Source organism: Chiroxiphia lanceolata, chromosome 1 (assembly GCF_009829145.1).
Source record: "Chiroxiphia lanceolata isolate bChiLan1 chromosome 1, bChiLan1.pri, whole genome shotgun sequence".
Lineage (NCBI taxonomy): Eukaryota > Metazoa > Chordata > Aves > Passeriformes > Pipridae > Chiroxiphia > Chiroxiphia lanceolata.
The window spans coordinates 84,363,105-84,377,773 of record NC_045637.1 but is presented as its reverse complement, the minus strand read 5'-3'; the positions used below and the strand labels follow the sequence as shown (position 1 = coordinate 84,377,773).

General features: G+C 42.3%; 1 protein-coding gene across 14 annotated transcripts in view; it reads left to right on the top strand.

The window, feature by feature from the left end:
• RNF152 (ring finger protein 152) overlaps positions 1-6,540 on the top strand; it is a 43,729-nt gene extending 37,189 nt beyond the window's left edge. For 11 of the 14 annotated variants that reach the window (XM_032694717.1, XM_032694690.1, XM_032694762.1 and 8 more), the window contains one exon: positions 1,982-6,540. In XM_032694717.1, coding sequence (XP_032550608.1) covers positions 2,168-2,779 — 612 coding nt within the window. In that variant the 5' untranslated portion in view covers positions 1,982-2,167 and the 3' untranslated portion in view covers positions 2,780-6,540. Of the gene's footprint in view, positions 1-1,749; positions 1,887-1,981 lie in introns of all 14 variants that reach the window. The other 3 variants (XM_032694665.1, XM_032694658.1, XM_032694675.1) reach the window with 1 other exon arrangement.
• The last annotated feature ends 8,129 nt before the right edge of the window (positions 6,541-14,669 follow it).

Below are 14,669 nucleotides of genomic sequence, written 5' to 3'. Positions count from 1 at the left end.
TCTCTTAATGGTTTTTTTTTTCTTTTTTTTTTTTTCAGCTGGGAACTGCCCAGCATTGTGGATAGCTCTCTTCCATTTTTCTTTCTCAGCTGCCTGCTAGTCTGTTAGTGTGTCTGCCCATTTCTGACAGTCTTCCTTTGTGTGTACCTGTACCATAGTGCTATGGAAATAGTAATGTCCCTATTAGAATAGAATAAAGAAGATAAAACCTCTCCTCATTTTCTTCCACTTTTCCCTTGGTGTTGCCTGCACACAGGCAGCAGATGTGTAGCCCCTTCTGCAACCGTGTTCAGCATCCCCTATGCGTGGAGTATCTCTTAAATGCCTTGTGTGGTACAGTGGTGGTGCAGACCAGGTGCTGCTGGACCCATGCTGGCTTCATGCTTGTAGGGGTCTCTCCTTACGGTGGCCTCGGAGCCACGCTGAGGCAAAGCATCCTGGAAGTGCTTGTTTGGATTTTTGGCATGTGCTGTTTTCACCTTCAGCTCTTATATGTGTTTCAGAAGCTCCTGCCTTCGTAACTGCAACCCCTGCTCCCTCTTAAGCCATGATTGTCAATGAGTGTTTGTTGAAGCATCTTGTGAGCCAAAATCCACTGCTGTTATGAAATCAGCAGCAGTGCTAGTTCTACCAGTGTCAGTGATATCAGTTGTTAGCATGTGAAGAGATGACGTGTATTTTGTTTTCCCTATTCAAATACTGGTAACTGCCAAAAGCAGGATACGGGACAGTGTGGTCCAGGGTGCTGTCCTGCATGGCAAACCCCACAGCTATGCCTGCCTTCTCTTTTTGAACAATGTTATTTGTTTTACTGATATAACCCATGGATTAGTATGTTGCAACCTAGTTGCTGTGATCTGGGGAGAAGAGCAAGACATTACTGTATGGAAAGGAAGCAGTCCTGTGACAGCTCTATTCCTCTTAACTCTAGTTTGGCTGTTAAATTGCAACAAGAGAGGGCCAAAGGTCACCATGCAAATATTTTGGGTTTTCTTTATCATATTCTCTGGATGCAATTTCAGGCTGATCCTTCTTCAAATTCAAAAACTGAAGTAAAGTGTTGTAAGAATGTCACCTCTTCAAACAAAGCTAAACAACATACTGTGAATGTAAACACACATGCATTTTTTTGTGAAGCTGTAAGTGATAAGTGGAGAAATGGGAATTATGGAAGGAATCCCTTTATAGTGAATAGTTTAGAACAAGTTAGTAACAATTTGCTTTTAATTCAGTGCATTATCAGATTGTTTTTCATGGCATCCAGTGGTCCTGGGTGTAAACAGAGCTTTTTGACTCAGGTGAGGTTTTCATCAGTGAAAAGGTTTATGTTTCAGGGGCCATGTTCAACAAGCTGCTTGTGTAACTAGGCAAACAGTTAATTTGACTGAAAATAATACCATTCCTTTTCATTATGCGCAAATATAGGTGTTTCAATATAGTTACTTGGTTGCTCATTCAAGCACAGGCATGAGTTCAGGAGCTTGTGGAAATGTTTCCATTTAAACATACTTTTTCTTTCCCCCACCTTTCATACAGACTTAGCCGTTGAGCCAAATAGCTAAAAATCCTCAGGGGTTTAAAGGATTAAATGAGAACAATTGTTATGGTACAGGAAGGGCTGAAAAGTCCTGAAAATACGGCAGGAGGGAGGTGCTGAAGGACCTGGCTAGTGAACTACAGCCACCTCTGTTACGGACATAAATATAACTGGAGAGGCAGACTGATGGGTTGGTGGCGATTTGTTTGCAGGGAAATTGGAGAAAAAAAACCCCAAGAGACCTAGTGATGACTGACCTGAAGGTTTCTACTAGGCTGTTTGGTGAAGGCAGTGGGAAGATGCTTTCTAGCTAAGGATTGCAAATTTGTTTCTCCCACCAGATAACAAGGTCAGCGCTGGTTTTCATTCCCCCTTAGCTAGACTCTTGTTCCCACTGGTTCCTATGAGTAACCTTTTCCTTCACATTTTTCCTGTTTGTCTCAGGTACTGAAAGGTTCAGGCCAGAGGTTTTCCTGTGCTCCCCATAGCCGCTGCCCAGTGCTGTCCTGAGGAGAAGCAGTGTCAGGAAGGCGGGTGCTGCCCTGAGGAGAAGTGGTGGGAAGGCTGCTACCCCTTGCCTACGGGGTGTCAGAGTGAGGCTCATCACGAGGCTTTCCTGTGCTGGCTGCCATGGAGACCCTGTCCCAGGACTCTCTGCTGGAGTGCCAGATTTGCTTCAACTACTACAGCCCCCGCCGGCGGCCCAAGCTGCTGGACTGCAAGCACACCTGCTGCTCGGTGTGCCTGCAACAAATGAGGACCAGCCAGAAGGACCTGCGCTGCCCGTGGTGCCGTGGGATCACCAAGCTGCCTCCGGGGTACTCTGTGTCACAGCTGCCCGATGACCCCGAGGTGATCGCCGTCATCGCGATCCCCCACACCTCGGAGCACACCCCTGTCTTCATCAAACTCCCCAGCAATGGATGCTACATGCTGCCCTTGCCCCTCTCCAAGGAGAGGGCGCTCCTGCCAGGAGACATTGGCTGCCGCCTCCTGCCTGGCAGCCAGCAGAAATCCCTGACGGTGGTGACGATCCCCACAGAGCAGCAGCCGCTGCAGGGCGGCCTTTCCGCCGAGGTGGGAGCGGAGGAGCCGGACCGGAGAGGTGCTGTGAAAAGCTCCACCTGGTCTGGGGTGTGCACTGTGATCCTGGTGGCCTGCGTCCTGGTCTTTCTCCTGGGCATCGTCCTCCACAACATGTCATGCATTTCCAAGCGCTTCACAGTGATCTCCTGCGGCTGAGGCGGGGAGGGGGCTGTGCTCCCCCGGGGGTTGGGTTGGGTTGGGTCAGTGGTGGTGGTGATGTGGAGCGAGACAATTCACTGCAGCTTTCTCCAGTGACTGCAGGACACTGTGCACCGGGGCAGTGGTGTGCCGGCCCGGCTGTGGCTCCTGGCAGTGTGGTGTCAGGCCTCTCGGCAGCCCATGGAGAAAATCACGTCCTGTGTCTGGCGGCAGTGGCACTGAGGAGGACTGCATGCGTCACCATAATCATTTATCAAAGGGACTGCAACTTTACAGTGATCTTTTTTATTGTGTTATGAGATTAAAGACCTCTGTGTAGCTGGTTATACTGTGAAGTATACAGTATGGGCTCGTCTTTAAACACAGTAGATTAAAATCAAAACTGCTCCATGTAGAATTGAACGAGAACTGGCGCGCAACTGTGCGAGGTGTTCAATACCGGTCCACACATGCGTTATTTTTTAGTGGGGGGAGGGAGACTTGTAAAACCAAGAAATCGTTTAGCTGGTAAGGCATTTTATATGTTTTAAACTGCACATTAATTAAACCAAGTTAGGGAGTTGTAAAATAGTTTTTAAAAGGAAGCATTTTACAAGCAATCATTTCCTTCCTTGGTGTCTGGTTTTTTGTCTCTCTGTTTTTCCCTATTGTTTTTCAACTACAGGGAAGTGGCACTTCCAGTGTCTTTTATTTGAAGGAGCTTCCAAGAAGGGAAGCAAAGTGGGCTAGCAGGAATACCTGAAAATGCAGCCAAAACAGTTCTGCCTACCTGGATTCTTGTGAAGGATGGCTTTGCATGATAAACATTGGACATGCTGTTTTACTTCCAGTCTGGCAGACTTCCTGATGACCTGGCCTCCATAGCCATTAGTGAAGAAATAGATCATGAGAAGTCCTAGGACTCCTGAAAGGATGTGATAGCATATTGTTCTTAATTTTCTTTTTGTAGAGGTTGGGTTTTCTTAAATATTTATAGAGAATTTAGACCTATTTTGCAAGTGTGCACCTATGAATGGTGTGACAGAGGAGTTGCTCTAAGGAAGCTTCACCATCCCAACTGATGCAATCATCTGGTAAGAGACAGTGATGAAGAGGTATCTGGGAGGAGAACCCAGACCAACCTAACCTTGTATGGGTGCGCTACCCCTCCTAAACCACTGTGGCTGTCCTGGTGTCAGAATGTCTGGGTGAGCACAATGGAGCCTATTCCCCTATTTCAGTCGTATAAATGTTGATGTTCATAAGGACAGATTTGAAAAAAAAAAAAAAAAAAGCTACAGGAAGTGTCTCCCTATGAGTGTCATGACACCCCAGTGATTTGCAGTTCGCTTCTTGGGAAGATGCAAATTCCTGAATGTTCACTGCGGTAGCGCCTTGCTTTAAGCAGTCCCAATAGCTTTAGTAGTACTGCTCATAAGTAAAATAGAGCTCAGTGTGAATTTGGGTATTTGGCAAGTCTGAATGCTTAAATTTGTGTGAGGTTTAGGGATTGGATCAAGGGGCACATAACAGACCTTTAAGAAGACAAAAAAATCTGTTGATTTACACTGCTGCTTTTTGCAAGTACAAAGCATAACCTTTGAAGTGTGTCCTCTTGTCATCTACCTACTGCTGTTTCTAATATTTAGAGATTGCTCAAGGCCATATTATAACACAGTTTTGACTATGCAGTGCCCAAGTTTGCCCCATAGACGTCCTCGGGTTTCTGGTTATGTCACAAAATCTAGTTGCTGGTTCACAATAAACATTCTCAGCTAAGACTTCTGTCAGGAACATACCTCTAACTACATGCTGGATTTCTTTCCTTCTCTGTTCCTAAACCACCATTTGCTTCCTTGATTCCTGTTAACTGATGAATAGAATATATGGTGCTTAGTTGTTATGGTGTGTGTTTGGTCATGTATGAAGAGGAGCCATTGTGCTGATTTTTATCTACTGTCATATGTATGCATAGCACAGCAAAAAAAAAAAAAAAATTCTTCAGATAACACATTCAATGCCTTTTTTGTGCAAGGCCCAGTTGCAGTATGCCTTGAACCTGGCTTGTGAGCATTGTAATTACATGGACACCTCTCTGCAGCATGTTTCATTTGGTTGCAGTAGGGAACAGCAGATGTTCCCAAATGTGTCTTGTGAACATGCAAGTCTCTTGTTGCCAGTAGGTAGCCAGATTTCTACTGATATCCATGCTACGCTGCTTATTGTGTAAAGGAAAGCTAGTTCACAAAGAAATCCTGCCTTTTGTAAGACTCTGGAGGAAGTGACCAGATACAGGACTCGACCCTCTACTGCCTTACTCTGTCGCAATTGCTGGGTGTACCAGGAGCATATGGCATAGGTGAAAGATGCTCCCAGAACAGCGCTGATGCATTTTGCACCAGCTTCTGTGTTTGGTTATGTGAGTTGTATGTGAATGCACAAAAATGCAAGGCAGTCAAAGAGCAGGTCCTGGCGATACAGTGGCGGTAACGTTGCCTCCTTCCAGCCATACCTGCCCGACTGAAGCTCTTGAGGCCGAGGTTTGCAAAGAACGGCTGTCTTGAAAACTGCCCTCTTCATCCCTATGTGGAAGGTGCAGAATGAAAGAGAAATCAGAAATTAGGTTAAAATACCACACTGCATAACATGTTATACAACAGGCAGACCTGGAGTTTATCCGGTATTAATGACATAAGTATTATATTAGCAGAATACCATCCTGTACTACGTAACACAGTGCATTGTTTCGTTAATACGAACTTCCTGTACTTGTGCCTGCTGAAATGCATGTTTGACCTAATTTCTGATCCAGACATTTGCCTGCTTTCAGCCTTGTGTAAGAGCAATAAGTAAAACCTCAAGATTTTTGCCTGCGTGTATGCGCATGGTGTGTATGTTCATTCCTTTTTATAAATAGGAGTTCTGGAAAAGTTTTGTTCTGGCTTTAGAATGTGACTATCATTTTAAATTTTCAGCTGCCATACATGTTAGATCACCTAGCTTTTTTGCTGACTTGTGTAGGAGTGAACTAAATAGTTTGTTCTAATGTACAGTATTAAAATGTTTCTCAACTATGTCAATAGTCATACTACTTTAAAAATGCAGTGCAGTTTGTCCCATTCCTTGGTTCAATACCTGGCATTAAAAAGCGATACTGCTATTTTTTTTTTTTTAATTATTATTATTATCTTTAAAAGACAACCTTGTCTTTGTAATTTTTCCTCTGTGGAGAAACGTATTTGGACTTGTGTCAAAATCATCAGGTTCCGGGTTAATTTTTGTCCTCTGGTGTCCAGTAAGAAATCACTGCCCAGTTCCACCAAAAAGAAGGATGGAAAATTACTGTGACACAGTACTGTTTGAGAAACCAAAACTTATTCTGAAATGTGCACCTGCATTTTTAGAGCACATTACTCTGTATGAATGTGTATTTATTTGCTTGTTTAATGGGAAGGATGTGTGTGTTGGGGTCCAGCTTAAGTTTTTTTCCTGGATGGTCCCAATATCCATTGTTGACTTGTGCTTTGCTGGCAAACAGACTTTAGGGTTCACTCAGTGAAATTTTGTTTAGTGAATTTTAAAAATTCAAAATATGCAATTTTGGTATGCAGGATTTTTTTAGGAAATTGTGTGTTCAGTGATTGTTCATGCTTAACCAAGATGTAAAGGAGCCTGTATGTTTTGTAAACATGGAGCAGTCATGAGTTCAAAGTTTCATCTTTATTAATGAAGCTCAGTCTGAATAAAACATTAGCAAGAAAAGAATGATAGCAAGTGAATTATGGTACCTCTGTTATTTTGTCATCAAATGAAGAGCATGGAAGGGAATTTGGCAGAATTGCTCCATATTTTATGAGGGGGTGGCTGAAATTCAATAGTCAGCGTTTTAAGGCAAAGTATTAAGTATGGGTTGTGGTAAATTGTAGAAGGCCATTCATGTTTTAATTACAGTGGAATACAGAATTATAGCTGATGACTACTGAGCCACACAACTTTTCTTTTTCTATTTTAATCAAATTCCTTAAAAATTTTAAGTAAACATTTTGCTTATGGAAGTGAGGGATTATTGTCCTTGATTTAAGCATGTATTGCACAGACTAGTATGCTGGTTTCCCCTTCCCCTGGAGACCCCCTTCCCAGTCACTTTATTGCTGGAGCCCTGGGCAGCCAAATTTGTTTAATAGTGCAAATGATTTTCTGGAGTAGAGAAGGCTGATGTTGCACTGGCTTTGCTACATTCACAACAGGGCTAAACCATAATCAAACAATTCATGTGTGGCTTGAGCTCCTCTGTAGATGTCCCAGTGTCAAAAGCTCCAGGCACCGTCTATTGCGTAAATTGAACCAAGCCTCTGTTCCCTTGACCTTTTTACAACAATGTCAGGTAGCAGAGGATGATGCTTTCTTGCACTCAGATTGAGGCTGTACCCACTATCCTCAGCTAAACATGGAACTTGGCCTGCTGTCATGAGACACTTGTGTGAGTGTTCAGTGTCAAGTGAACACTTCTCTAGTAAATGTTGGGGTTGAAATGCTCTATTGTCCCAATTGCACAGAAAGCGTGGCTTGACGTTTGATTTTTCCAGACTTTTTCTATGGATGGATGGGGGGGGGAGAAAGGGAGGGAAGAAGGTACGTGGCAGCAAATGAATCCTAGCAGCATCTGGGAGGAAGGATCTGCTGGCCCTGAAGACAAAGGTTTTTGCGCAAGAGCTTCAGTATAACAAGATAACCAGGAAATGCTGCAATGGATTTAGAGTATGTTAGTGACCTTTCTGGTGCTGTACACTGTTCATAGGCCTGACAGCTGGGCTTGTTGTATTCTTTCTCTTTGTCACTTTACCTCTTGCATGCTCGTGTCAACAAGCAAAGCTGCTTGCTTCAGCCTCAGGTTGAACAATTTTCAAGACATTTCTTAAGTTGCCCTGAGCATCTCTAATGAAAAAAAAAACCTTCCGAGTTCACTGAAATTTAATGCTTAATAAATGTTCAGAAAATGCATTTCCTTATGCTTAAATACATTTTTATTGTAGTTCTAAATAATTCGTATAATTTTTTGTGCTAGTGATGTTCCTGAATATCAGAGCTGATTCAAGGGAAGAAAACAGCCAGAAGAAAACATTTCTTCTCCATCCCACAGTCCCTCTTCAGATCTACAGAAGTCTGTTTTCATTCTCATCCATATCACACTGAAGCACCTAAGCACAGGGATGAAATGGGGACTCAGGAGACATGCATGGAGCATCTCCATATAAGCACAGGGATGTGTTCCTATGCTCGGGGAGGCCATACACATAGCACATGCTCACATGTCGTCGAGAGAGATCAATAGGATTGGTAAAAGAGCCTCAGGCTCTTCCATCTCAGGTACTGGGATGATGAGGTGCTGAGATAGCTTGGAACCATGAAGCCTCAGTTCCGCTGTCTGGATTTCATGTGGGATGAGTTGCCATCCCCTCTGAGCTGTCTCCTGCAAACTGACTCCTACTGCTGTTGGATGGAACTCACTGCTCCACAGTTGACATCTCTTCAGGTGAGGAGCCACACATTCCTCTCTGCTTGCAGGCTGGGATATCCACCCAAAAGGGAAGAGCCAGGTACCTAGGCTTTTAATTTATCAGGGGTTTGTAAGTCCAGATGGAGGTCTTTCGAAGCACAGCTGCATAGAGCACTCCTGAAAGCTTGAAGGCAACATACAAACTTGGCCTAACTAGTTTGAAAGAGTGACAAAAGGGTGGAGAAAGAAAGGACACCTGAAAATGAGCAAAAGATTAGACAGTAGCCTGGAAATTCAGATCTGTATGTGCAAAAACTTCTACTGGGCATGTTTTGCAGTGCCCTGCATATGTCATGTCTGTCAAATTGTATCTCAGGAATGGCACTGAAACTCCAGATCTTGCTTTTCTTTCAACACCTTTGAGCTGGGAAGCAGCCTATTTCAAAAGTGCAGTTTTCTGCCTCACTTGATGGATGTGCAGAAATTTTTTAGGGTGCTGAATCATCACTGAAGCTCAGGACTTGGACAAAAACTGAACTGGAATTCAGCAGGAAGAAATGGGGTAAAAGGGCAAAGTCTTGAATTCTTAGTATGTGCAGATGTGTCACATTGGTTAAAATAAACACTTGTTTTATTTGAATGTTTGTTGATTGAATGTACAAAAGCAGGTGGCTGTCTCCCAGAACAAATAATGAAGTTGACAAATTGGTAATGCCAAACAGCTAAAGACAGGACTTAGTGAAACCATTAGATCTGAAGAAGCTGAAAACAAAAGAAGTGGCTATTTGGTACAGTTACTACACTCAACTTAAAAGAATTAATAGGATTAGGTTATGGGTGGTTAGGGGGCTGTAGCTTTCTGGCTTGGTTTTCAAGATTGAGTGGAAAAAAAAAACCTGAGAAACCTGAATGGTTTCAGGCTGGAGGTTATTTACATTCCTATCTTGAGAATTATGAAAAGATGAGTATGTTGTCACTGCACTCACTGCTCAGTTTGGGAAGCATTGTCCTATAGTGCCTGCATGCCCTGACTAGGTCTGAATCTCTGGGATTAGTGTCTGCTTGAGAGAAATCTGAATCTGACTCAGGATGTGGAAAAAAAAAAAGATATTCTGCAAGATAGTTTGAATTCAGGTTGTCATTGTAAAGTGTGAGATCTCACTTTGAAGAATTTAAGAGTGGTGGTGAATCTCACAAGACTTTCAAAGCAGTTTGTCATGTGGAAGACACATGGGACTGGCCATGAGCATAAAAGGGGGCTGAGCTCCCAAGTATGGCCAATTTGAATTGCCAAATTGAATTGCAAATTAGTAATTTCTTGCCTAATTTTTTTTGAATAATCGTTGCAGATGTTTCTTGAAGATTTGCTTAAGGAATGTGTTCAAATACTTGAGACATGATTCAGAAAAATATGCTAACTGAGAAAGCACTAAAGTATTAAATCTAAGCCAAAGGACTTCAGTCACAGATGATTAAATACTTTCTTGAACAGAGGTGAACTTCGCATGTAGGTGTTTGTTTCTTGATACTTGGCTAGTCTACACAATTCTTACAGAACATTCAAAATAAAAAGCTTTGCTTTGGGGAAGGCTTTATGTTGAAATTTGAAAGTATATTGACTAGGAGAGGCTCTACACTAAGGCAGCTGTTTTCAAGCACTTGAGTCTAGAAACTTGTAACTCCTGTTACAAGGAGTTACTTTCTATAACTCCTGTTTTTAATTGCTTATTGCAACTTAACTGAGGATTCTTAACTTACGGTGGGAAAAAAACCTTGCAGTTTAAACCCACACTAAAACCCACCCTAGGAATCCAGAGCAATGAGGGTTTAAAAAATTTAGGAAAAATAAATTGAATTCTAATCACTTCTTTTCTGCTATGCTAAAATGCTGAGGGATTTGCTAAACCTAGAGTTTGATAAAACTGAATCCCTCCTTAATGGTTGTATTTGCTAAACCAGCTCACTGCAATGGATACATAGCGTGTTCTTTCCTTTCTGACCTCCCCGGTTTAGAGAAGACAGGATTTGGACAGTTGTAGCTGGATTGAACAGCATGATAAGAGTTGTAAAATGTTACCAGCAAGGAGTGTGGTTTTGTGATAAACAAAGAATTGCAACACTGAATGTCTTTCGGCAGCCATCCAGGCGGAACAAGCGTGCAGCAACTCCAGCAAACCTCTGGGATCCAGAGAAATGTCAGGAGTAGTGCATAAATGAGGATATTTTTTTAATACCCTAGATACTGTCTGTGTTTGTTATTGCAGATGCTTGACATCCTTGGGTTGGGTTTCTTTCTTTTGTCCATTATAACAACAAGCCTAAAAAGCACTTTGTTCTGCTTCCTTAGGAGTGTGCCATATCCTGTTTCATCTTCAGCCCTTTGTTTGGCCATCCTGTTTCCCTGCAGATTTGCAAGGAGAAACTTACTTTTTTATGTATAAGTGACGGCAAATTTCTACTGCATTTTCAGTGATGAAAATGATAAGAGTGTCTCCACAGAAATAGGAATATTTCCAGAGCTCCAGAGTCTTATTTGCAATACACCTTTATCTGCTGTTATTATCATAGGTTCTCTCTAAATCAGTATTTTCGATTATTTTTTCTTTACTATAACACAAATATTTTTGAAAAAAGCAGTAGCAAAACAAGAGAAAACAACTCAAAGACTAGAAATTATTTGCACAATATGATTCTTATGATACAATCATTCATTAACAGCTTTTTTTTTTTTTTTTGTTCAGGGTATCAGTGACATTAATTTTGTGATTCTACTTCCTTTGGTGAGGGAGGGACATAAGGAAGAAGAAGATCCATATTCATGGCTCGGATTAGATCTGCTGAGTTTCAAAATGTATGTATGTGCTTCTGTTTTGTAATACCTCATGAACCTCCTAACAGCTGAAAACTGCAATAGCACCAAAATCTTAATGAAATATCATGCGCTGCCTATTAGGTTTAAAATGCCTGCTGAAATGCGCAGAGCCTGGACTTTCTGGCTGTCAAGCACACAGAGCACTATATGTGGAAGTAGTTGTGACTGTCAGTTCTCCAAGATCAAACTCGAGTCTTATGCCTCATTTAAAGCTGTTAGCAGACTAGGACTCTGAGGATCTCTGTCATATGTCCTATATGCAGTGGCAGACCTCATTTTATAGATCTGAGGCAAGCAGCCTTTGATAAGGAGACATTTATGAGTTTTGAGGGCAAATTAGCCATCTTCTTAAGAGATTGTTAAATCCTTGATTTAGTTAGTGGCTCAGTTTTTGCCAAAGGAAAATGGAAATTTGGTTAAATCATCCCAGTACTGTCCACCTTTGCTTGGTGGCCTAAAAGGAGGAGGTGTCCTGGGATGGGTGTTGAACCAGGTGATTCTCTGTTGGAATAATGGCCCCATAAGAACCTACCACAAATACACTCCTTGCTGGAATGGTCCAACATGACATCTCCGGTTAGAGCACGGGGTCTTACGGTTTCTCTGCTGTACTTGTGACTTTTAAGATTTAAAAGAAACATGGGACCCTTTCTGTAAGATTCCTTCAGCTTTCTGTGTTGTCAGAAATGTAGAGCTCTCTTGGCCACCTGGTATGCTGCAAGCTGGAGGATCTGCCCTTCTAGTCAGCTTCTGGTGAGGAAGGTAATCCCAAAGTAGGCTGCCTCATGACAGGGCACTGTGTCTGATGCTGCATCTGCTGGTGTGCTGAGGGTTAGTGTGCTGCTCAGATGCTCTTTTGTGGTAGCCTCTAAAAAGTGTTTCTCATCCTCCTCCCTCCTCCCCCACCCTCATTTTGCTTACAACTGTTTTGGAAAAAACAAAAACAGGCACTAGGAAAAACAAAAAGAAGAGTAAAGCTATTCTTCATTCAGGCCACGTTTATACCATCTGTTCTGCATCTATTTAAACTCTATTGGGAGAAAGCAGAGGTGCCCCTGAATTTCAGCTGTGCTCCAAATGAATCCCAATAGGCTTCCTGTTTTGGAGACTAAACCTTGCTAAGCAGTGGACCTCTGAGAAGGAAAATTTTTTTAAGTCCTGGGAGTCAGCAGATGCGGTTGGTGGTTGCTGGAAAGAGCAGAGGGAGCAGTGACAGTCCTTGCAGCAAGGCATCCTCCCTGCTGCAGTCCCCGTGGTTGGAGACCAGCAGGCCTGTGCAGCACAGGGCAGCAGGAGAGGCAGGACCGGCTGTTCGCGCGCACACACACACACACGCACACAGATATTCTCTCAGGGTGCTGCTTGTCAGCTTCCCAATGTGTATTTTGAGCTACTTGCAGTTGGTATCCGTTTAAATTACTTCAGCTACAGTATCCTTGATTGCTCCAAAGGCATTGCAAGTGAGCTGTAGCCTAAAGCAGACCTAAAAAGCCCATCCCACAGGGCCTGTCTTTGCACTATCCACATTAGCAAATGTTTCTGTATTACTAAGGGAGATAGGAAGCAGTGAGGATGGTTGGATGGCTGGGGTTTGTTTTCTTTTTTTGGTGAAGGCAAATAAACTTTGACAGGTGTTAAAACAAAAAGGCAAAGGAAAAATACTGAACAATCTTTATGTCAGCTGAAGTGTCCTCAGCGCAGCTTTGAAGTGAGAGCTAGTTCTCTGTCTCAGTGCCAGCTTTGAAGATGTGTGTACATATTCATGCACTTAGTGTGTTAATTAAAACAAGAGCTGAATGAAGGCTTGTCTCTTATTTTAAGAATAGTTGCAGCAGAAGCTGGAAGGTTGAGTCTAGCCTCAGGCACACAGGTATTACATGGCTCTCCCAGAGCTCTATCACTGTCTCTGCTTCTTGTTTTACACTGTTTTACATGGTCCCTTGCCTTCCCTAGGCTCCCTCCTCGGTCCTCATTAATTATATTTTAGCTAAATAAGCAGGCTGGCAGCATTCAGTGGCTGTGAACTGAAGTCCTTGATGTGTTTCAAAAGCAAGAACACATATAGCTTGGTTTTAGATGACTTCCCCCCTCTTTTCTTGTGAAGGGCTAACCAGCCTCTACAGATGGAGAGCCTGCTGGGTTGCCGGGTCAAAACCTTGCCAAATATTGACTCTATAAATGTGAAATCAGAGTGCTGTTGATAAATCTGAATGTCTGGAGAAGCATTCTTTGCTTGCTATGTCTGTCCTAGAAGGCATCTCAAATATTGCTCAGTTTTTAACTGATCTCTTCTCCCTGCCACCATTTTAATAAATGGTATTTTTAGGTCAACTTCTATAGTCTTGCCCTTTGTATAGAGGATAGTGCTGATTTAATGAGAACAGTTCAGACACATTTGCTATAATTAAAATTCTTAAAAATTGTTTTGAATAGACTAGTATGTGCTTTTTTTAAAATACAAGAAGTAAAATTGGCTGGGGCATTCACTCATCGGTTCCACTGAGAGCTTTAATAGAGTTGTGCAGTAATTAAGAAAGACTGAGATCCTCAGCCAGGTTTCAGATGGGTGGAGGTGACATTCAAGTGGTCCATCAAAAAACTGCTATTGCAAGCTTGTGAAAGAGAGGAAGAAAAATGAATAGTTCGCACTCCCCTTCTTGCCCTGGCCAACTTTATAAGTTTGGTACAATTTTGGCCTTGACTTGGGTGCAAATCTCTGTCCTTTGGAACAGTACGTGTTGTAACATTTCCCTATGAATGCTCTGTGATGCCTGAGTGCACATGTGCTCACGCACACTCACACCTATGCTCATGTTTGTAGGCCTAGAGATGCTCTCTTACCTCCTTAACTTACATACATCCTTACAAATATGAAATTAATGGGCTACTGGTATTAACAAATGTAAATCCAGTGACTTCAGAGGATGTCTAAGGAATTACAACACCCAGAATGAAGATCAATAGGTATAGATAATTTTTTATGTTCAAATGTGTGTATTATTCCGAGCAAAAGTGCAGCTCATTTTCTGCATAAATCTTCCATTTTTTAAGCCTGATTTCCTATGGAAATGAGATGTGCACACACAGGCTCTGCATCAGTGTGTCCCTTTCTACTGACCTTTCAAACCAAATTTAACAGAGCAATAGCCATCTAAAAGAGAATTATTCTTCTATTTTGAAGATGTATAGGTAGAAGAGTAGAGGGAAGAGTGAGACAGAGAGAGATAGATCCTGTCAGTGCTGAACATAGGAAAAAGTTGCAATGTTTATTTGAATCTTATAATAAATTAGAAAGGCCACATGGGATATACCCCCCAGTAAAAGAGTCAAGCAGAAGAAAAACTAAACTTGGAACTTGCAGTGAACGGTGAGATAGCACGCACAGGAAATTAGATTTTATTTTTGCTTCTTTTCACGTAATTCCTTTTCTTTTGAAATGCAGCCTCTTCCAGAATTTTATACATATATTTCATTCTTCAGTGATGAATTATGGTGGCACTGGTTGCCAGTATACAGCCTAAGGTAAGTGGAGTTTTGCA